This window comes from Aulonocara sp. 'chitande type north' Nkhata Bay, linkage group LG6, assembly GCF_057382095.1.
Source record: "Aulonocara sp. 'chitande type north' Nkhata Bay isolate Kocher_YH1m ecotype deep benthic linkage group LG6, A_spYH_male_GT1.1, whole genome shotgun sequence".
Lineage (NCBI taxonomy): Eukaryota > Metazoa > Chordata > Actinopteri > Cichliformes > Cichlidae > Aulonocara > Aulonocara sp. 'chitande type north' Nkhata Bay.
Window position 1 is genome coordinate 19,231,156 of NC_141349.1, and position 25,005 is coordinate 19,256,160.

Here is a 25,005-nt window from a genome sequence, read left to right on the forward strand (position 1 = left end):
GATGTTTTGGACATGTGCAGAGAAGAGATCGTGGAAACACTTGACAAAGGATGGTGAATATGGGGCTTTCACCATTATTAAAGTTGTGCAAAGATTGTACTTATTGTACTCTGGAAAGAACTCTGGGTTTTAGAAAGATAGCTGAATTCAGTATGAACCTCATTAGAATGCTTCACTGTGCTGCTGGAGCTTGAATAGTGGACCATACGTGAAAGTAATGACAACTCATTAAAAAAAAGTCCCTTTTTAAATTGATTTGATCACAAACAGCAATTTGTTATCATTTTACTGGTAAAAAGAATCAATTAAAGGGGGACTGGAGAAGCTGGTTCAAAAAGCCTTAAAACAACTAAGATGTGTTGAATACTTGGAAACATGTAGCACAGTAACAGGAGCTGGAGACCAGTGAGAAACAAAACAACAATTACAGAGAAAATAATCTATAAAAATATATCTTATAATAAACAAACAACTATTATTTTATCCCTGCTGTTTTTTGAGGTCTACAGTAAAACAAGTTTTCCTGTTTGGCTCAAATATAGCAATAATAATTTATACAATGCCATTTATGGCCTGTATGTTGTGGTGCTTTAAATTCAGTTTTGTAAACAGTGTTGTATGTATGCTGTATGTCAATCACATGAGGAAGAGACTCACTTTTATTCTGAGTACACTGCAGGCCTGAGACAGTCAGGCTAGTAAAACACTGGGATTATTCCACCTGACATGCTCGTCTGAGCAGCCTACGGGAAACATGCAGCCTTGTGGGAGGCGGCAGCACTAACCACACTGCAACCATGCCACCCACATCACAAAGTCAAATGAAACTGCTACACTCAAACCATCCACTCACCAACTTCCAGAAGACCTTTGAAGGTTGTTACAGTGCCATCACAACATGTCTTTAAAAAAAAAAAAAAAAGTGTGTTTGTGTGTGGTGGGGGGGGGGGGGGGGGGGGGGTATTTTATGCATTTCCATGCAATTTACTTGAAAATGCAATTATGCTTAACACTGGTGCAGTTGGCTTTGGCATGCTCTTGTAATTGTGCGTTTCTAATTGAAGGTCTACTTCCAAATATACATACAAACACAGGAGGAGCTCTTCCATCACTTCAGAGGGCATTACAGTGACTTGCATTCATTTCCCACTTGACTCTTACCTTAAACCAAGTCTACTCATTAAAAACCTAATTAATGAGGGGAATTGCCGTTTGTCCCCAGAATCTGATCTGACTGGGTGCAACAATTTATGTCCCTACACAAGTACAGGCGCACGGTGTACTTGTGTGAAGTACAGGATGAAGTGAAGAATCTGGCATCATGGTGCCAGGACAACCACCTCCAGCTGAACGTCGGCAAGACCAAGGAGCTGGTGGTGGACTTCAGAAGGGGTCAGCACAGAGACTACAAGCCCATTATCATCAATGGAGCTCCAGTGGAGAGGGTGCAGTCCTTCAAGTATCTTGGTGTCCACATCTCCTCAGACCTGACATGGGCTGCCCACATTCAGGTCCAGACCAAAAAGGCTAGGCAGCGCCTGTATCACCTACGACAACTGAGGAAGCTCAGGGTCTCTCCAAAGATCCTCAGGATTTTCTATACAGGCGCTGTGTAGAGCATCCTCACACAGAACATGACATCGTGGTTTGGGAACAGTTGTGTGAAGGACCAAAAAGCTCTCCAGAGAGTGATCCGTACAGCAGAACGCTGCTGCAAGATTGCTCTCCCCCCGCTTCAGGACACCTACACCAGGAGATGCCGGACTAGAGCAGCGCAGATACTGAAGGACCCGTCCCATCCTGGCAACAAACTGTTCCAACTTCTGCAATCTGGTAGAAGGTTCCGCATCTTCCGGGCAAGGACAGAGAGACTCAAGAGGAGCTTCTATCCCCAAGCCATCCGGGCCCTAAACACACACCCACCCTCTCACATCATCTATAATTGACTGAGTCAGGACTCTTCCAGACACTAAACCCAGGCACAATGTACATTCCAAATTCCTTTAATTTTAAATATGTTTATATTGTCTATCCTGTAAAATAGTCAGATGTCTATTAATATTAATGTACAGAATTCACCTGCTTGCTGCTACTACTGCACATTCACCCAGTGTGTGTGTCTATATATCTATCTATCTTCCTCTACCCCCCCCATTTTTGCACATGTCGAGGAGCATGTCAGGCTACATTTCACTGTGTGTTATACTTGTATAACTATCCATGTGACAAATAAAGAACCTTGAACACACACACGCACACAGAAAGTCCCCAACAATACATATTTTCTTAGCATGGGTGGCCTGTAATTAAACCAAGTCACACAAAGACAAACATGCAGAGACAGTGGTCATGAAAGAGACAGAAATATTGCAAGTAATGAAACAAATTTATTGACTCTTCCAGTAGAGACTTGATATTCATGGAATAAAACTGCTTTTCTGGGAGTTTTTACTGAGCAAACCAGACAGAGGAAGCGAAAACAAAATAAAACCAAAACAAAGAGGCAACATGTGAAAGTGCAAACAAAACTAAAAATGTTCAAAAAATACAAAAAGAATGTAAAGAGTACAATAGTTTTACAGCAAACAGGATTGCTCAAAGCATAAAAATAACTGAATGGCAAAAATCTGCATTTTATTAAAAGAAAATGATTTGGGGAAGTCAGTAGCTGACACCCTTTTTCTCAGTCATGATTAAAATCTGAATACTCAACTTTTTCCCATAACAGTCATTTAACACGTTTTGCTCAATGTAATAAGATGATGAGGCGCAGTCACTGAAATATTAATGTCCTCAATGCGACTTGACTCTGCATGACACATCAGATTCAGCTGCAGAGAATACAGCAGGGGACAAACTACACTGTACTTGTGTTTGCCTCCGCTTCATTTCATGTTCAGCTACCAGTCTTAAATGTGTAACACTACACTAACCAAACTAGGCTTTGAAAACCAGACTGCACAGCACATAATCTAATAGTGAATATATCTAAACACTATCCGTTTTTTCCTCTTAAAATTCATTTGAAACACAAGATGAGCAACACTTTAAACTGTTTATGTCTGAAATGCCCTTTGAGTGCCATGCACCACACTAAATCCTACACTAAATGCTCAAATGGCCCTAAATTTTGCCCTCATATTATTCTTCTACTTGTAATAGTGGATTTTATGTTGCTGTTATACAGATAACTTTAACTGCTCTCACTTATTATAATCTAAGAAACATTTTGACAACCCGGCACACTTCTTTACATATCGGGAGATGAAAATTTTCCTGCTAACAGTTTACATTTCAGAAGCACATTTCATGCCAACCTGACTGCAGTTGGACAGAAAACAGAAACCAACTGCATTTCGGTGACCTGGAATGTCCCATAATTATTGTGACTACATGTGTATATCAGGATTTCCGAGGGAAGAATTAGATGCAAACTAGTTATGAGTCAGAATAGTAGAAAGATGGAAAAAAAATGTTGCGGGAGCAAGATCAAAGAGGATACTTGCATCAATATGAGTATGATGGTCTAATTATTACAGTTGGTCACAGAGATCAAGTATCTTCCAGTTGCATCACGCTCACCTTGCTAACTCCTCTCCCAGTCTGTAAATGTGCCCAATTCAGACATCCTTCAAGTAGAGAACAAACCCATTTAACAACCCGCCTAACCTCAAAGTCCCGGATCAGTTTGTGTTTCAGTCAAAACTTCAGTCTGACAAAAACACAAACCAGTCTGGCACCAGCTAACCCCTGTTCCTGCTACTTAAATCAAAATGCTGGGATATGGACATCCACAGTGCCGAGCACAGTGAAGCCTAGGAGACGGAGGATATGGGGTTGTGAGGGGAGCCCATCTGAGTCAGCACCTTATCCAACCACTGCAGGGGGCCGTGCAGGTGAATCTCAATCCAGCAGGGTGTGCTGGTCACATCTTGGCGGTGGTACTCTGCACCCCAGCCCTGAAAAGCACAAAAACACGGGTTTTATTTTCTTACAATTTGGTGGTGATTTAAAAGAAAATGGAAAATGCTAATTATTTTTGGACTGTCTCATTCCAGATATTTTACCACTTTAAATTAATTTTCAGCTTAAAAAAGTGCCTTTAAAAAAAAAAAAAAAAACCCTCCAATGCAGAGTTTTAAAAACAGGGCACAGTTTAAGTGTGGCTTGACTGAAATTTCATGGTATAATAAATCTCCTGTCAGCTGTGAAAGACCATCAGCTGACATTAAAATTACAGATTATCTGTAAACATTAATGTGCATTTATTGTAGTTTTATGAGAATTTAATTTATAACAATGTAAAATTATACAGCGTAACCACAAAATAGAGACAGGCACATAGTTACATGCTTAACTGTAATTATGTTACACAGCATCAAACAAATACTGTGTGTGTGGCTGCTCAGCTGTTTGTACAACTGCTGAGCCATATAAACCTTTTTAAAAGGTAAAAACTGATTAAAAGCAGCTAAACATCTATCGTCCAAAAACGTTAATTTTTTAGAAGGAAAATTCAAACCAGACTACCTTAACAAAGCTCATGCGGATAGTGCACATCTTGGTGAGCTCATAAACGGCCTCAAAGCCGTGGTTGACGGACTGAGCCAGCAGCTCAGCGAACTCCTGGTTGTTGAAAATCTTTAGGCTGCAGCCGCTGGGAATCTTGCAAACAGTCGTGGGATGGAAGCCGTGATGATAATTGCAGTTACGACTCTGGACGAAGATACTGCTGTCACTCAGACATTCTGCATACACCTCCCCTCCAACGTAATACAGATGGACGCCTAATAGAGAGTAGTACAGTATTAACAGGGTGGATGAGTCTCTTTTATCAAAAGAAGACAAACATCCGTGTGGTCAACCTGAAATCAACAGACTGGAATGTTTAGTCAATCTGTCGTTGCGTTTTACGCCACATCTCAGTTCCTGCTGACAACATGAATTGATTTAGGCTAGTCTGGCGACAATTGCTTCATTTTGGTCACCGACAGGTTTTCCATGTTGTACCTTTGCCAATGTGCCTCCTGGTATTCTCAATAGTAGAGTTGCGGTTGACGTTTGAGAGCAGGCCGAGGCAGAATCGGTTGCGGTTGTTGGAGGGATCTGTGAAGCCATCGACGAGCACACTGGTGGAGGAAGCCTGGAAGGCCTCTCCAACACGATTATTGAGCTCGTAGTAAACAATAGAGCACCAGTGCTTGGGTTCTTCATAGGCCACAGGCTGCACATCTGCACAGGAAACACATTAACAAGTCACTAGAGTGAGTAGAGTACACGGTACATGCCTCACACCAGGCACAATTGTGAGGGGCATTTAAGAGTCGTGTGCAGAGAAGCTGATGACAGGAAACCAAATATTTAATCAAATTCTTTCAGACTCTTCTTTCATTCAAATTATTCCATGTTGCCTATAACCATAAATAAACAAGCACATTTCCATACATTTATTCTGACCCAAATCAGTGTATTCTAAAGTGTCAAGGCCAACTGTGGTCTGCATGCCAGGGTTTATTGAGCAGGCAAACAGTCAAAAGACGGGACGTGAGCATGCTCGCTGAGCCTGGTATCTCAGGGTAAGCTGGTGCCAGCTGGCCTCACCCTCTCTCTGTAAGGGGAATAAATCATGTTTATTTAAGCGCATACTTCTCCCAAACTTCCTCTGTAGCGTGGCACTGGCTAGCAGGTGTGTTTTGTCTGTCCTTTTCCCAGAACTGGCCTACAATAGAAACCTGCTCCCCTGTACAGGATGCAGCTTGTGGAAGAGAACTGGAAAAAAATCCCCAAACTCCAACTGCCAGGAATACTTTTAACAGCTCTGCTGTCAGCATGCATGGGCAGAATCTCTAAGCTTTAATGACACAAAAGTTCCGGCAGCAGTCAGAGCTTTATCAGCGTTTGCACCAGCAGATAACTGCAGAGTGCAGCCATTTACGAGTTTAACTCTAAACAGTAAATATTTTTTTAAAAAAAGGGTCAAAATCAAGTTCAGTCCCAGAGTATCACCTGATCACATCAGCTGATATCTTAGACCAGTGGTCTAGACCAGTGTGTTGCATTGTGCCGTGCATTATGAATGATGCACACTATTCGAAAATTCATGACAACCACATCATTAAAAGTTAAAATTTAAAATGAGAAAACACTAAATTATCCATTTTCTTCCACTTATCTTGAGTCGAGTCATAAGGACCAGGATTGGGTATCAATTAAAATGTAAAACAGATTAAACTAGTAGATTTGGTACAGACTAGTGACAATAGCAACAATTAGTTGACTAGTAGCGCATAATCCCTACAATTTACCTTTGTTCCCTCTATATTTGGGTAGTCTGAAGGTTTATTTAAAACCTCTCATCATCTACCATCAAACTTCTTTACAGCTGTAATCCAGGTCTTTGGATTACTGATTGAAATGATTACTGCTATAAGATATAAAATCTGAATCAAAGGGCTTTGGAGTCCAATACATGTCCACTGCTTAGTCTGTTACGCATTTATGAATGCAGTGCTCAGTTGCTGTCTGTCTAGCACAATAAAGTATACAACACAAAGTCAAGATAGCAGCAATTACTGCACCGCATTTTAGATTTAAAAGTAGGAGGCAATTAGTGAACCTTATCGTTAACAAGTTTTAAGTTATTACCCGCCGCAAAGATGACATAAGCCTAAGCTTTTATAGTCCCCATAAAACGGCTTTGAGGCCTGTCTTAATTTGCTGAGGCTTTGAGCTTCCCTTGAGCTTGCACCCACAGACAAAGCCTACTGTAAACTAGCATGCCCTGCCCACACGCCGTTTTATCTGACAGGATAAAGAACAGTGGCCTCACTGAAGTTTTCCTCTCACTTTGTGCATTTCCATGTGACCCCCCCCAAAAAAAAGAGGTATAAAGAAAAAAGGTGAGCAGGTACAGACAGTGTTTTGCAGATATCACACAAAACGTGTGTGTGTGTGTGTGTGTGTGTGTGTGTGTGTGTGTGTGTGTGTGTGTGTGTGTGTGTGTGTGCGCGCCAGCAAGACAGTAACTACCATGGTTACCTGCCCGGTTGTTACTCTCCAGGGGCAATGGTGGAGCCATGAGGTTGGTGTCCATTGGCTGAGGGCAATCCTGGCTCATCTGCTCCTCTGGGGGCATGTAGGCAGGAGGGGGAGTCTCTGCATGAGGAAGGAGACAGAGCAAAGTCAAGTGAGCTTTAAAGTGGAGGAAAAGTGTAGGAGAAGAAAGAAAACAGAAGAATAATTACTACCTGGCATCTGGAATGGACTGCCGGGGTCAGAGCTAGATGGTGAATGAGGAAAGGTGACGCTGCTGCCACTTCCAGGTGAGTTTGGGTAACTGTTCCCAGGTGAATGTGGGAAAGGCAAGGTGTTTGCCTGACCAAAGGATTCTGGGAAGGTGGCATTTTGGGGCATGTGTGGCTCGTTCTGTTGTAAGGGGTTGCGAAAGCGAGGCAACATCGTATGCTTGGCATTAAACTCGCTGTTCCTTGGTACCAAGACAGGTGGCAGCACTGTAGAGGAAGAAACAAACAAATGGTGTTCAGAGAGAATATACCGAGTCGAGTTAAATTGGACTCCCTCCACCCGTTAGAAAGTCGTATTATGTGACACTAAAGCTCTTGCAAATTACAATCCCCCCCATAGTTAATCATCTATAAAGAAGGTAGGAGATTTTTTTTTTCCCATGCTTCAGATCAGAGGTGGATGAAAATGACATATTGATATAAACTGGGAGATGTAAAATCTGCCAGCCAAAACAGCTGCGACAGCAGTCATTCAGCCTCATTTACTAACAGTATGTAAACACAAATGAGTACATAAATCGTACTTACAAACCTTTCATGCACAAATCAATTTACTCATACAAACAAATTTAGAAGTGCCTTTGACTGCTTTTTCAATATCTACTCGACCAAGGTTCCAAGAGAGCCGAGTTGAGCAGAAAATGTGGCGTCAGGCTGCTTGCCAATGATTGGCTAGGGTAAAGTCATGGGATGAGCCCTGAGAGAGACTCCTTTACAAGAATCAAACCCACTATTTTTGAAACCCAGCAACAAACGGCTACAAATAATCCATCACCGTGATCCAAGAACAATGTACAAGGTAAAGCAATGGTAAATATTTTGTACAGGCTTCATTTTGGTGCAGAACTGCTCAAAGATCAATTGGCTAACATAACCGTAGCGTAAGAACATTCATAAGGTAACTTGTAGATGTAGCTTATGTCTAAAAAATGTTTTTATTTCTTACAAAATTCCTCATTGTGTAGGGCCCAAAGGAGGTCTGGGACAATTAAACAAGCATGTGGCAAATTATTTTAGTTTATTTTCTGATGTTCCAAAACATATTTATGTTGAAATGCACGTATGCTTTGTCTTTTTTTTTTTGCTGATAATAATAATAATAATAATAATGATATTAAATTTTATTTATGAGCGCCTTTCAAGTCACCCAAGAACACTTTACAATAAGATAAAACACTTAGTAAAACAATGGCAAAATAAGAACAATAAAATAAAAGCACAAGATAAAATGAACAAACAGTGGATTCACAGTGAATATGCAGATTTGAACAGATGAGTTTTGAGTTGGGATTTAAACTGGGGGAGAGAACCAATATTTCTTATTTCTGGGGGCAGAGAGTTCCACAGCCTGGGAGCAGAGCAGCTGAAAGCTCTGCTTCCCATGGTGGTGAGGCGGAAGGAAGGTACAGTAAGCTGGATAAAAGAAGAAGAACGAAGTGAACAGGCAGAACAAGTGGTGGTTAACAGGTCAGAAAGGTAAGAAGGAGCGAGGTTATGATTTATCTAACACCACAATTACCCACTGAGGTAAATTCTTCATTAATCCCAATCTTAAAAAACAAAAAAACAAAAACAAAGAAAGATAATTACTTTAAGTGCTCATCATATCAAGCTCTACCCACGTAGAAAAAGATACATCTGAACTCAATAAGTTATTTGATGCCAGCACAACAAAGGAAATCTGTTTCTGGCACTTTCCATGACTCAACATTCTGCGCACAGATGCCGCTACGCATTTCAAATGTCAGCTTCCAGGCAGTAAGTCTTAGCCAGCAGTATTGGCCCAGACTCTCAGGTTTCTGCACTAAAAAGACATTTTGAAGCAAGCTGTTCTTGTGGAATTCATCACTTGGGGTAAATATCCTGGCTGAAGGCTGTTCAGGTGCAGTAGAAACCACAGATATACACTCCACTTGTGTCTATAAATACCTCTGCAGATAAATAAAGCTAGTGGTGAAACTTTAGATGAGACTCGGGTTGCTGTCTATATTCCTGCAGGTAGCCTGAATGTGCTGCAATAGGCCAATGGATCAATATATAAATAAATGTTTATTTTACAGGCTATTTGTGGAGCAGTCAGACAGCTGTGCTTTTATGTATAAGGTTGAAGGGAAATTGGCAGGATGTGTTTGAGTAGGTGGGCTGGGTTAATAGAGGAAAAATAGGGTGTGTTGTGGTGTTTGTTGTGGGGGGGAGTCGTGTGGCCAGACAGGTGCTGTGGGGTTAAATCACCTTAGCCCTTTCTTCCACCCGCTGTGAAAACAAAGTGTCTGTATGGCAGCCAATAACTCTTTCCTCCTATTGTGAGAGACTAAGTATCTTCCTGTTCCAGCCATCGTCGGAGAAACTGCCTGCAGTCATACGTGTGTGTGCGTGTGCGTTCTAATTTTTGTGACATGCGTCCAAGTTTGAGAGTGTGTCTGCCTGTATGTCTACATGTGTTCAAGATAAAGGAGAAAAAAAAAAAAAAAAGTAGAACCTGCAGTACTGAGCATGCCCAAAACAAAGCCCTCATTCTGCCCAGATGGAATTTTCTGCTACATACATACACACCCACACAGCACCATGCAGACAGCTGTTTTTATCTTGTCGGCTGACTTTCATTTTGTGTTTAGTAAAAGGCCAGTTTGTGTTTGATTTGTCTTATTTTTGCAGGTAGAACCCCAAAGCAGTGGACAAACCTAGGCAAGGAAATAACTCAAACTCGGGTAGTACAAAAAGACATTATCCTGAGTTTATTTTTTTTACCTGAGATCTTTATTTTTATTCTTTGTAAAGTCATTTTTATTGTTTTGGTTTTTTTTTTTTTTTTTCCCTATATATATATATATATATATATATATATATATATATATATATATATATATATATATATATATATATATATATATATATATATATATATATATATATGTGTGTGTGTGTGTGTTAAATCTAATTGTGTGTGCCCTGCCGCTTTCCATGTGGCCAGCCTCCTGAACTTCTCCTTAATAATAATAATAATAATTTAAAAAAATGTCATCTCTCTATGATCATCCATGTAAATAAAAAGTTGTGTGGATATTCTGGTTAGGGACAAAATCTGTCAGAAAACAGGAAGGTAACTAAAACAACATACAAAAAATATACAGAACTGATTAAAGGAACTGATGAAAGGAAAATATAGAAACTTGAGGATCCTAAAAGTTTTAAATAGTTATTTTGTCATGATAAATATGAGATGGCCAGGAAAACCAAACCAGGAAATCACCATTAATCCAAACCACTAGGCCCAAGTGTCCTTGAATTTAAAAATGTGTAGATTTTTTGTTCATTTTACAGTTAGAATACTTGTATTATACTTTCAATCTTTTCTCTCATGAAAGCAATTCCTCTACCTTGACTCATGCCGTCATCTATACTTAAATTGCAAAGTATCCGAGTTTTGAGTACCTTTAAGAGTGAAATGTAAAATTTATAACAACACTGTCAAAGAGTCTGCACATCTTAAACAGGTATTAAGGTCATTGTAGAGGCATGCCGTTCAAGTTACCTCGGGATTTCACTCACCTGGACTGTCCACTCGTTTGTAGTGGTAGGGATTGATGCACACATCCTTCTGTTTGGAGCCAAAGGGGTACTCGCAGCATTCCAGCGCTTTCAGCTCATGGTGGGACTGCAAGTCAGGCCAGCGCCACACCCGACAATAGATGACGTGGGGCAGGCCTTTCCTGTGAGACACCTGCAGCCGTCCATCCAGTGAGCGGGGGATTGTCACACAGTTACTGGGCTGACCCGGGCAGCTGAGAGCCCGCTCCAGCTCCTCCATGGCTCCCTTTTTCTTTTTCAGTTTCTTAACCAGAGCATCCACTGCCTTTTCTGCCCATTTCTCTTCCTCATCTCCCTGCTTCCAACCCAGCAGCCGTTTCACGGCTGGGCTGGTGAAGGAGAAGAGCGAAGTGACATTCATGTTGGCCAAGCCGCCCTCCTCCCCACTCCTAAAGGAAGCGCAACCAGTCGTTGGACACTGTCCAGTCTCTGAACACAAAGATTTAAATATTATTTGTTTGTTTTCTTATGTTAAAATCCTTGGCTTCCAAGATGCAAGACAAGGTCCTCTTCAGAGTCACTAGAAAAAAATAAAAAGAAGTGTGAGTTAAGAAGTATAAGCATAACTTACATAAGTGTAAGTTAAAGTCCTTCACAAAAAGATGTACACGTCACTGCCTGCCCATTTCACAAAGCTGCTGCAACTACAAAACATGAACATAAATCTCCTCCTCCTCTTTAACGGCACTAACAGACCTGCTCGTGTAAGCAATGAAGCAAGCAATGATTTCACCCATACAGCTGGTCTGGTCATATCAGTCATGGGTTCTGGGAAAAGAGCTGGAGAGTCACAGAGGACACCCTCCTCTGATCATCAGCCCTAACCAGACATTCTCCCAATAGCTTCCTGTCCTGTCTTGTCACATTACCACCAATTACTGATGTCATTTACAGGAGAACACTTCTTATATGTGCAAAGTTAGCACATCCCACAGAGAGAAGCAGCCATGCAATATGGCAAAACACCTGGAGAAGGTATTTTATTACATTATAGTGCTGCCTAAATCTTTGTGGAACAAATGATTATATTCAGTCAATAATAGCAGAAATTAAAGAATATCCATATATCAGAGAGGTAAAAGCCAGCAAGTTCTGTCAATATTAAAATTATATTAAATATTTTCAAACAAAATCAGATTTTGAAATTAATGTCAATTACTTTCGTGATTAGACTCATCGACTACTAAATACACTTTTTCCCAAACAAACATGAAGGTCATATTTAGTCAAGAACTTTATTTAAAGTGTGCAACTTCAACAGAAACAGCTGCATCATGTAATGCAGTCAGGGGTAGGGATGGGTATCGTTTAGGTTTTATCCGATACCGGTGCCAAATCGGTACTTTTGAAACGGTGCCGGTGCTTAAACGGTGCTCAAACCGGTGCTTAAAGAATGGAGAACACAAAATTGGTCCAAAAACCTCTCATGTTCAGCTGTTTTTTGTAAAAAGATAACAATGTTAGCCTTTTCTGCAGCTATGGGGCATATATGGTATCACTCTTGGCTGGAAGCAGTGCTTAAACAATGGAAAAAACACAAACTTTGTCCAAAACCTCTCATGTTTAACTGTTTTCCACTTTTTCTTTGGTCATTTTAGCCTTTTTGGCCAGGGTGAAGGGAGCATCTGCCATCAAACAAGAAGATAGCCGCATGTAGCTATGATGATGTTTGCTAGTTCACCTTACATGCATTAATGTAATAACGTGGTTAGTCTACTCAACGTAAATTACACACGAACAACATTAAGCTACTCACGCAGAGAAGAACGGCTGCTGCTGCCATCATCATCCGTCATCATTTCTGCTACACTGGCAGGGCTAGGGGCCAGGACTCTACTCTTCGGGTTTTTGGGGGATGCTGCATAACAGGCAACCCACCCGCAGTAGATCTGCACGGCGTGAGGTCTCGCAGCAAGCTATCAAATACGGCGCATTTCTGGGCTTTTAAAAAAAAAACGCTATGCGTCGCCAGGTGTTTCATCGGATTTGAGGAGTTACCTCCTTTGACAGTATCACAGTATCAGCTTAAAGCACTTGTTGCAGGCTGCTGAGTTTGCATATTTTGCTGTGAAGTACAGCCAGACTTTTGACCGCTTCGCCTTGGACATTTTTAATCTGTAGCTCTGCTCTAACAGAACGTACGTACCTGGGCCCGCCTACTATCCTCGGAAACGTAAAATGATTGGCTAGAAGTGTATCACAGCTCAGGAAAAAAAAAGCACCGAAATAAAGCACCGAAATGTGCGCTGCTTTTCGGTCTGGTTACTACCGTTTATGTCAGAACGACACCGGTACCCATCCCTAGTCAGGGGTTGGCAAATCAAAGATTAAAAACTATTTAATTCCAGGTTTCCAGGTAAACTTATTATCATGCGTTTTTAGTGTATTATGTTGCTTTTCTGAAGGCCATTTGTATATTTTACTCTGACCTACCCAGAGACTATCGAGACTGTGCTTGTTAGATAACCAAACAAATAAATGTTTGTGTGTCTGTGGAAGTGCAATATGACAGCATATTGATTCACACCGATATGATCAAGGCTTTTAGAATTATTTTCTTTCTTATCTCTTATTCTCATCTTGTTTCTCAGCTTAATTTTCAGAGAAGATTAAACATATTGTGTACATACTATGAGATTTTATGATTCAACAGTGCAAAGACAACTTGCTAGGTAAAATAGTGTGTGCTTGATAAAATCCAACAGAGGTGTGGACTCGAGTCACATGACTTGGACTCGAGTCAGACTCGAGTCATTAATTTTATGACTTTAGACTTGACTTGAAAAAATGTTCTCAGACTTGTGACTTGACTTGGACTTTTACACCAATGACTTGGGACTTGAATTGGACTTGAACCGGTTTACTTGAAAAGACTTGATATTTTACCCCAAATATAAAATTTAACATGCATATTATATAGAGATTGAAAATGTGACGTCATTCACGGGTAGAACCGCAAAGGATTCTGGGAACTCGTGGCAAGAGGTACTAGCGCACACAAACTTTCAATTGAAATCAGTCACACAGCGATAAAAAGAAACACAAAAATGTCAAGAAGCCGTTGTATTATTAACTGCAATAGCCGGTCGCATGACAGCCACGGGAAGCCGACGGGTAAAGAGATCGGTTGTTATCGGATTACGACGTTGAAGAGAAATTGTTCGAGCCATGTTTCCGAAGTAACAAAGACGCGACGGATGGCCTGGATTTCAGCCATTCAAAGATCAAATATAACGTCCCAGAACACTCCTGCTCACAGGTTAGTCTGCTCCAAGCATTTACACGAAGGTCAGTGTTTTTTAGTAGTTAATACGTCATTTTCATAACATAATTGGTGATATAGGTTACAAGCAAGTCTGGCGCTGAACAGAAATTGTCGCGCTATGCTCCTTTATTTATTGTGCATAAATAGTGAATTGTCCTGACACAATATTGCGTTTCGCTTCTGTTATTATGGTACATTGACAAAAACATATACTTTTATTCACAGGGTAAAACGGGTTTTTTTTGTATCACTAATTGTCCGGTACGATTACAGCATACAGTATTATTGTCACTGCTACATTTCTGTGATGGGTACCAGAAATTATTTCCACTACTAATTAATTATCGTTGAGCTCAAAGGTCCTATTAATAAACGGTTAAGGAATGTGTATTTATGACGACAGTTTGTGAGACTGGTAAACTTATGATACGTATGATGGTCTTTCGTTCTACACGGTGCGTTTCAAGGTCCTGCACCCATCCGTCGGTAAACTGTACCTGGGCTTGTTGCAGTGACCGGAAGTTACTAAACTTCATGAGTGTATGCACTCACTCCAAGAAGCGTATAATTATAAATATGCATATAAATATGCTACGATGAGATAGCTGACTTCATCTAACTAGCAAATGTTGTCCAGGCTACGTTGGTGATGCAGTTTTTTTTTAATGTGTATGATATTTTTGTCATGCGATTTTAAAGCCAGTCCTACAAGCGCATCCAAGAATAACATGCAGTTTATCTCAGAACTGTCGGTGAAAATTATTCTTGGAGCTAGGTTTAATTGAGCTGCATTTTAAAGAGGTGCAATTTCACAATTTGTGTATATTTTCTAAGTTCACTATTTTGTCATGTGTTGAGAAAAACACAGATTTAAAAATTACATGGTCTAATATTTACATTTAGCATATAACTGCAACATGCTTTTTTTCGTTTTTTTGAATGACTCGAAAGGACTTGAAATTCAAAGTTTCAGACTTGTGACTTGACTCGGACTTTTACACCAGTGACTTGAGACTCGACTCTGACTTGCCTGACATTACTTGAGACTTGACTTGAGACTTGCAAAACAATGACTTGGTCCCACCTCTGAAATCCAATATGAGTTTTAAAAGGCTGTCTTTCAGATTTCAGAGGAAGGAAACCTCTAATGAGTAACCTGCTGAGGCGAGCAATCAAAAAAAGCTTTAACACTGCACACCGGTTCTGGGCAGGAATCTGGCCATGCGTAGGACAATAAAAAGGAAGTGCATGTGAACCCCAGTATAAATGTGCCTATTCACTGGGGTCCCACGGGAGCAATTCAGTAGTCAGAAGGTACACACATTTTGGCTTTTGAAAGGGAAAACAAGAGCACATTCAGCACTCCTCGTTCCACCTTCTTTTCAAGTTATGCCTGAATGCAATTAGGCAGATAAAACAGAGTTATGGTTGAGGTTTGGCTGAGGATGAATGTTCAAATGTGATCCTTGAATCAAATAAACAGCGTGTCAGGAATCCACCAGCGTTTATCTGTAACCGATCGTGGGCGAGTGTGCATCACTCTGACAGTAAAGCCTGCAGTATATTGGATTTCCTAAGAGCAGGAACAAATACATCATTAAGACTGCTCTGTAGTTATTCCTGGCCCTTCAGATTATGGGATGAATAGTGATTTCTATCTTTGACAACTACTGCCTATGTAAGCTACCTCATACTGGCATCTGGGCTGGGACGTTTGATACGAACAGGTGCTATTTACAAAGTGTGTGTGTTTGTGTGCATGTGTTGTGGAGGCCGTGGACACTTACTACTGCCAACCACACTGACTGGAAAGCTGCAAGTTACAACTAAAATTAACTTGAATATAATTGGCTCATCTAAAAAGTAATACAAAGCTACAATCATTGAAAGGACGGGGCATATGGTGGGAAAACTACACCTTTATATTGACAAAAGACTCGCCACCTTAACAGAAACAGGAAACAAGCTGTGGAGTTTTATCTTCTTATGTGTCATCGCCTGAACAACAGTGACATCACTTCCTTCTGCTGAGACTTGCAGGCTTTTCCACAGGTGCAGGATGGAAAACAAAAAATGTTTCCTGAATTGACCATCCCTGACTCGTTTTTTCCCCTCAGGCTCTTTCACAATGAACATCTTTTCATTGTAGTGAAACAGTTAAGGAGGGGTAAAAGAAAATCCTTGGGTGTGGCCTCTCTTCTCACTGAAGTCAAATTAGATTTCTGTCATGTTACCCCTAATTTCATTTGCAAACTAACTCTTCTATTTATGAGGAACACGTATTAATACCAAGACTGTTACAGTTACATAAAAGCAAAAACTAGGTGTGAATTTTTTTTAGGTAATTAAAATTAACATTTGAATAAAGTGGATGGCATTGTGTACTCACAATATCTTAGTTTTGTCAAGGGGGTCAACTTTATTAACACAACAAGCATCAGGAGGCTTTGGCATTTAAGGTTTTAGTAAATTCTACGGATACCTGTATTTTCATAACTATTCTGAACTTCTGCCCCTGAAAAATACCACCAAATTATAACTAGTAATAATCCTAGTTACTATTTTACTTGTTTTTTTAAACAAGGAAAAACAAACAAATAACTGACTATAATTTAATGTACACTGGTAGCTAGGGGTGGGCAATATATTGAATATACTCATCTATCGAAAGTTTTTCTGCGGGTCTTGTGCCTTTGCTAATGTTGCCTTGATAATAATTACACACAGAATAAAACTACCACCTTTAAAAAAAATCCCAAAACAAATTATACTACTAAAATTAGGTTAAATGTCACTGAAATGAGGACCACTGCATTTTTAAACACACACACAATGTCAGACTAGTTTTCTGTGTGGCTAACATTGGCAGGACTAGCCCCAGTAGCCCTCCCTCCTTGCATGCAAACATGAAAATGAAAAAATTATTTTAAAAAGAAATTAAAATGACAATAAAAAAAATATATACAATGACAAGTAGGGCTGCACGATTAATCGTTAGAAAATCGCGATCTCGATTCATACTTATGTGCGATCTCATTTCCAAATGACAACGATTAAAAAAAAAAAAAAAAAAAGACGACGACGATTGTACCGCATTTTGATCCGGGACGTAATCTGCATAAAAACAAGCGCTCACTCTTCCTACTCAACAAATGACAAGGGCGGAGCCTTATACCATGTGATACAGAAGCTGTGCCGTGTGATGCTAAAATTAGCAGGGAAAAAACAACGGAGAGCACGTCAGGGATGACGAGAAAGTGACAGGAGAAAATCCGTCCCGGTCAACCACCCAAACATCAATAACGGGAACCTTATACAGCGCTTCCCCATACCCGTCGATCTCCCGCAGGCACAAAGAAATTACGGAGGCTATTACTTATCACCTGACCAAAGATATGGCTCCCATCAACACTGTGCAAAACGAGGGATTTAGGAAAATGATCAACACCCCTAGACAAACGCTACACAGTGCCGTCCCGCAACTATTTTTCTATTGCTGCACTACCTGCTCTATACACGCAGTGTCGAGCAACGGTGGACACGGAATTTCAAGCAGTACAACATTTTGCGGCAACAACAAAACGTGAGACATTTGTTGTTTTTATGTTTATTTATTGTTTTTATGTTCAGTCTCAGCTGTTACGAAGTTGATGTGCAGTTAATAAGTGCAATAAATATTTATACTGGAAAAGAAAATCGTGAGAGAATCGTGATCTCAATTCTAAGCCAAAAAATCGTGATTCTCATTTTATGCAAAATCGTGCAGCCCTAATGACAAGTACAATTCTTACCAAAACTTGGGAATTCAGCTAAAATTCTTACTACTACTAATAACAGTATTTTAAAAAAAACAACAAAAAAAACTGACTTATTCAAATAATTGTTTTGCTTACAAAATGAGATTAAGGTGACATCATCAACTGTCCTGGGGGTCTTTTAAGTAATCCACACCGACTGCACCCTACATTAACTAGTGGCTTGCTTAAGGTAAATATAATAAATGATATAATAAATAAAATAAATCAGAGAAAAAGGAAAAGGAAGAAAAAAAGGTTTCTATAAATAGTTTATATTTGAATATACCGTATTTTCACGACCATAAGGCGCACTTAAAAGTCTTAGATTTTCTTCAAAAAGTACGGCGCGCCCTGTAGCGCAGTGCGCCCTGTGTGTTGTAAGGAGGACGTAGTAGAGAACATCATGAGAACGCTAAAGGGTGAAGTGTGGGCGTTGATCGTATATACCGGACAATCGCACATATGTGCATTATGTGGAACATCGTTGTTTTAACAACCCTGAAAATGGCAAAGGGACACGCTTATGAAGCACAGTTTAAACTGAAGGCCATCAGCTATGCGGAGGAACATGGAAATCGAGCAGCCGTGAGAGAATTTAAGATAAACGAATCGATGGTTCGCAAATGGAGGAAGCTAGAAAACAAGCTCCGGCAGGTCAAGAAAACGCAGCTGAGTTTCCGCGGACATAAGGCGAGGTGGCCCAAGTTGGAGGAAAGACTCGAGCGGTGGATCATCGAGCAAAGAACGAGTGGGAGAAGCGTTTCGACGGTCACCATTCGGCTAAAAGCAGTTTCACTAGCTGAAGAGATGAACATTGAACATTTCCAAGGAGGTCCGTCTTGGTGCTTTCGTTTTATGAAACGGTGCCATTTTTCCATCCGGACCAGGACTACGGTAGCGCAGCAACTTCCAGCGGATTATAAGGAAAAGCTGGCCATCTTCCGCTCCTACTGCAGCAAACACATCGGCGACAAAAACATCCAGCCCAGCCACATCACAAACATGGACGAGGTCCCGCTCACTTTTGACATCCCGGTGAGTCACACTGTGGAGAAGAAGGGGACCAGCACGGTAGCGATACGCACAACGGGGTATGAAAAGTCTTCTTTTACTGTTGTGCTTGGCTGCCATGCTAATGGACAGAAACTGCCGCCTATGGTGATTTTAAAGCGAAAGACTTTGCCTAAAGAGAAGTTTCCAGCAGGAATCATCATTAAGGCAAATGAAAAGGGCTGGATGGATGAGGAAATGATGAAAGAGTGGCTGAGGGAGGTGTATGAGACCAGGTGGTTTTTTCCACGCATCACCATCGCTCTTAATCTGTGACTCTATGCGTGCCCATCTCACAGCCGATGTGAAAAAACTAGTGAAACAAATGAACTGTGAGCTTGCTGTCATTCCGGGAGGCCTGACAAAGGAACTCCAACCGCTGGGCAAAAGCCGGCATCATTTCCGAGGAGCCGCACGGCACGGAAAGTGACTCTGACAGTGAAGAAAGTGAACTTGGCATGTTTGATGGAGATTTAGCACAGCTGTTCAATTCAGACAGAGGATGAGGACTTCGATGGGTTTGATTGATGATAAAAATGTGAGTACCAAACTTTGTTTTGCTCCTGCTTTATTTTTAAATACGCACACTTGTATGCTTGTGTGTTGTTGATGATGACGATTACCGGTAATAGAAATGTGAGTAAGGTACCGAACTCAGGTTTGCTCCCGCTTTATTTTTAAATACGCATACGGTACTTGTATGCGCCCTATAATCCAGTGCGCCTTATGTGTGTGTTAAATACAGTAATGGCACACATAACTGAGACTGCGTCTTTTAGTACAGTGCGTCTTATGGTCGTGAAAATACGGTAATCAAAACCAACTCTTAATTTACACCCCCCCACCCCCCACCCCCCACCCCTACACGTTTTGTTAATCAAACACCAAGTAAAAAGAACATACATATGACCAAACTTCTGACACTTGTCTTGCTTGTTTTAAACCTAAAATGTATGACGCATTTCTCTTGGTCTAAAAAAACTGAAATAAAAAAAATGGGAAAAAAAACCTTTGCTGTTACTGGCTGCCTGCTGCTGTTGTAGCATAACCTCATCCGTTCACATAACTATCAATACAAATTAAAAATCTCTAAAAGCTGACATACACTATATCTCTATGCTGGCCTTGTCTAAAGCAAATCTGACTGAGCACATTTTCAAAAAAATTAAAACATTTACGCGAGAGCTGAGGATGCTGTGTCAAAAACAAAAAACAAAACCCCACACTGTTCAAAAGGTAAACATCAGCATCATCTTATTTCTGTCAGGGTCACCACCCAGACATATAAGAAGTTATTCTGATTCATATCCAGCCACAGAGCGTCTTTGATGGTCTCTCAGTAACAACCAGTGCTATTAGTACAAGCTCAGGACTAACTGCACAAAGACTAACTTTAATGCATTTCAGATGGAGGATTCCACAAAGCTTTGTACAGTAACATCTGGAGCAAACCTAACAATCCTGTACTGTCATTCAGCTGCAGATGGAGGCTATGTCTCTGAGATATTTCCAGCCCTGGCAGTCAATAACATCCGACTGCTAGCCTGACCACATGCTTATTTAAAGGCCCTGATATGGCACTGTGTTTCTTCTTTGGACAATGCTAGTTTGGAGTTTTCTGTGAGGCAGTCAAAACAAAAAGGCGCCAATGCACCCCTCCTCCTATATCTATGTATGGACTAGGATGCCTGTATGACATAACGGCCTTTCTGTGAACCAACTTTCCAAATAAGTGTCTGAAAAGTATTTATGACCTGCAGCAACAGTATATCTGGTATTGTTTTTGTCATGTATGTGTGGTTTTATGTGGTCCTGGAAAACTCTACTGTACCAGGAACTATAACATAGGTGATGTTGAGTAATTTGGTGAGTATACATGTGCCTATCTACGTGCAAATAAAACTTTACAGGTGTGTCACTGATATTATAATAAAGATCTCATCCAAAAACTCTGGCATTTTGCTGATAGAATGAACATCTCCAGATTCTTCTTCATCTCATTATTATTATTATTATTATTATTATTATTAAATGAATTTTTAGCTGAAGTGCCTCCTGAAGTTTGACTTCAGTTGGAGAAGTCACACCAAACCTGACTTTGCAATTCAAAATTGCAGTGGTGAGTGTAAACAGTAGTAGAACATACAGTATAATCTGTACTACAACTATTGTGTAAATAAGCCATACATGGAGAACCCACCAGGCTTTATTTGGGAACATGCTGCAGGAATGTTTTTAAGCGCAAATTAATGCAATGCAGGAAAAAAAAATTAAATTAAATAGGATTGTTACATCATCACTTAGCAAGCAGATGGGGAGAATGTCATAGGATTTCACATTCAGGTTAATATTTCAAACACATTTTAACCAAATAAATTATTAAATGAACTCAATCCACACATGATCCATACTTCAAATTTCTATGTAACCATCAAACTTTGAGCATCATCTCTAATCTGTGACACAGGCATTAAAGAAAGATGCCTGCAGTGGCCTTGGCCGTTGCTCTCTCCTCTATGAAAATGGAAACGGATACTATCATTTAAACAGCTCCATAAAAACATTACCTATAGCCAAGTCTGAGCAATGCTCTCTCACTATTGTGTTAGCGGTAGCTTGTTATGGCCATCAGTTAGCCCACTGGACAGAAACTGAGGCTAATGGGAGCACAGAGTGGGATGATGCGACACTGACAGGGGAAGGCTTTAACCCACCTGGTGCAAGCTGTTCGCCACTACACTAGCCCCATGGATCATTTTGCACTGCTCCAGTGTCTGTTAATCAATTTAGGCCTGGGCTGTGTAGGATGAGCAGGCAGTAATGATGCTCTCTGGACCCTCCCTGGGGATGGAGCATTATAAAGAAGCTACATTATTTATCAGCAGGGTCCTGGATAGGGCCTCCATTAACCCCCGCTCAATGGAGTCACTGGCTATAAACCGTGGAGTGCAGGAAAGAAGAGAGTGATAGATAAAGCGAGAGGAAGAAAGGAGGAATGATGCAGAGACAGAAGGAAAAAAGTGAGAGTGATGGTGAAGCCTGAGATCTAAGACAGGCTGAGTGTTTGGGGAGGAAGAGATATGAAGAACACTCACATATCTGGTCTCTTCAGCTAGTACTTCAACATCAAGAGCCTTCAAGGGGCATTACTATGTGAATCGTGACACTACAAGGATACACTACAGGCTACTTTACGAATACCATTTCTAACAACGAGGCTAGGATTTTTTTTTTTTTAATGAGCCAACAAATCGCTTTTAAAACAGGAGACCAGCTGTCATTTTTAACATCCTTTTGAGAAATCAACATTAGTACTAAGAAAAATACTTAAAGTACTTGTCATTTAAATCATGTCGTTAAAAAAAAAGAAAAAGAAAAGAAAGAGCTAAAATATCTCTGGTTCCAGTTTCTTAGTCAGATGTCCTACAATTATCAGTTTCATATTATTGCAAGCTAAATATCTTTGGACTCTCGGCCAAACAAAAAAAGCTGCCCAGTTTAGCAATTTTATGCAATAAATAAATAAATAAATAAATAAATATAGAACAGGACATTTTACATGAAAAATATATATAATTAACCTGTCAAACTTTCCTTGTTGTACAGTCTTGCAAAAGCAGCATATCTTTGCATAACTGCATTGTGCACCTTGTGGCTAACATAAAGTAACATATCTGCTGTAAAATATGATGAGTTCGTTTTTCCAGGCTCCCTAATAACTACTTCAGTTGGTTGCAAACAACATTAGGTGGACATGTACAATTAATCAAATTTTAATTACAATTTTGGCTTCAAACTATATTTAAAACAAGAGTTATTGTGCTGCACTAACAATTTGGCTTTCAGTCCCACTTACAATACTTTTGTCATTCTCTAAAAATAATTTTAAGTTCAATGAAGCCACTATGGCAATCGTGAGAAATGACTTTATAAATGAGCAGCCCTAGAATTAACGCCGAACAGCTAGACCTAGAACCAATCAACACAACAGTCTAAGAGCAAACCCCGAAGTAATCACAGTCATGGCATTGACCTGAGGGGCTCCTAAAAGTCACCAACACATCCACTGCTCAGCATCCTTCCAATGCTGATACAGAAAACTCTAGAAACCTGCACCAAAAGTGTCAGGATGGTTCAGACTCTGACGAGACTGAACTGGGATCAGATTCTTTGCATCCCAGACATGTCAGTCTACCACAGCAGACATAACTATCAAACACATGGGTTTTCATGGTGCTATTTCAAACATGTTCGGAACTCAGCGTTGGGTTTGTGTTGTGTTAGGGTGGACACTTCGCTCCAACACATAGCAGACATGTTATCCCAACCATACAGTGACACAGGGACACAAGACTTAAGGTTTAAATCTGTCATGTTTCTTCTTCTATTTATCCAAGAAGAACAGTGCTTATCTAAAACTGTCAACTAAAGAGTTTATATTGGTTTAAGTCTCTCATAAAGGAAAACCTGCAACGTATGGAGACCTTGCAGTGTACTAGTTACCAGCAGCTGTTATAGTGAATGGATGATAGAAAATATCATGCTTTGCGTTCACTGATGCAGATATCAAGCTCATAAAAGCCTCTGATAATGACAGTCACATTCAAGAGGCTTCATGCTTATTTTTAAGCTGGAAAAAAAGCGTAAATACAAGTTAAAGCACAACATACTGAGAATGCGATCACAGACAAGGACAAATTCCTGTCCTTTGAGTAATCTGATATGTCATCTTCAATAATGTCAAGAGAGCTAGCTCTAGTTGTTGTAGGTCTCTGCCTCCCTCTGCAATCTTCCCTCACATGCACACTCACACAGGCAGAAATTCGTAAACACATGGGGACACTGTCCTCTGAAGTGCACCAGCTGAACAGCCACGTTAAGTCTGCATACATTAACACTACAACAATATACTTTTTTAAAGCCTCAAATGGCAAGGTGTAATACGTGTTTACTGATTATAGAGTGATATATCGTTTAGTGGCATCCAAATATGATACATTTCAAGTGTGTAACGTTTTAAATCAAGAGATTTAGCTAATTAATTAGGTGATCATCAGAAACTTAAAGAGTAGTCTTGATAAGTTTATCAAGCATTTTCAGTCGTTTATCACGGGGAAAAGAACACTTGCTAAACCCCCAATTTCTTGCTTCTCAAGAGGAGAAGCTTGGCTCCTTTTCTGTTCAATGTCACCGTAAACTAATTTCTACACAGAACAAGATGAAGCCCTCGGGCGACTGGTGGCCATTTCTTCCATTTGTTTTTTATGTTACAGACTAAACAGCTAATTGATGAAGAAAAATAACAACATATGACACAGAAAGACCACCCGTTTATCCGCATAATGCATGCCCCCCCACCCAAAAAAAGCAAAGCAAAAAAAAAAGAAAAAGAAGAAAAAGCGGTAGTTTAAATATAGCACAATAATCATCATTCCCAGCTGCAAATGGATTACATAGTTAAATACGGAAGACCTCGTCCCGGTGAACTCTTTATGGTGATTTAAGGGGAATTAAAGGGAGTTTAGCTTTTAGACGAAAAGCTTCGCTTCTACAACATTTCTGCGAAACCTTTGCTGCTAAATTCCTTAAGTTACCCACTTTCCCCCCCTTTTGTAAAAGATGTGTACAAGACATTTACAACTTTGAGGCTAAATTTCCACTGCTGTCTGATAAAGTGTGCGCAAAAAGAGGGGAAAAAAGTTTGAAGCTGCCAACTGACAGTGATGAGCGGATAACCGCTGGGATCTACTTCCTTTAAAAAAAAAAAAAAAAGAGTCGAGCACACTATGGTTACCGAAATAAAACAGTTAAAGGCAGCTTTCATTTACAAATCTGTGAAGAAAGAAAAACTTTACCGCACCTTTTCTTCCTCTGTAGCTTTCTGTTTCTGTGTCGCTGGCTCCTCCTGTGTGCTCTCGCCGCCTGACTGTGGGTCTGCTTGGCCTGGCGTCAGTGAGTCGCGGAGCCGTCTCACACTCTCCCGAGCGCCAGTATCACACCG

General features: G+C 40.3%; 1 protein-coding gene across 2 annotated transcripts; it reads right to left on the bottom strand.

Moving 5' to 3' along the window:
• Positions 1 to 2,374: 2,374 nt before the first annotated feature.
• Positions 2,375 to 25,005, bottom strand: smad1 (SMAD family member 1). 2 transcript variants are annotated; one of them, XM_086295411.1, is made up of 7 exons: positions 24,865 to 25,005; positions 10,854 to 11,412; positions 7,248 to 7,511; positions 7,039 to 7,155; positions 5,011 to 5,232; positions 4,531 to 4,787; positions 2,375 to 3,959 (listed from the first exon to the last, which is right to left on the bottom strand). In XM_086295411.1, exons 2-7 carry the CDS (start codon positions 11,251 to 11,253, stop codon positions 3,816 to 3,818), a joined length of 1,404 nt encoding a protein of 467 aa, XP_086151537.1. In that variant the 5' UTR covers positions 11,254 to 11,412; positions 24,865 to 25,005; the 3' UTR covers positions 2,375 to 3,815. The 2 variants fall into 2 exon arrangements, with proteins under 2 accessions (XP_086151537.1, XP_086151536.1); XM_086295410.1 differs by having other exon boundaries at positions 7,030 to 7,155.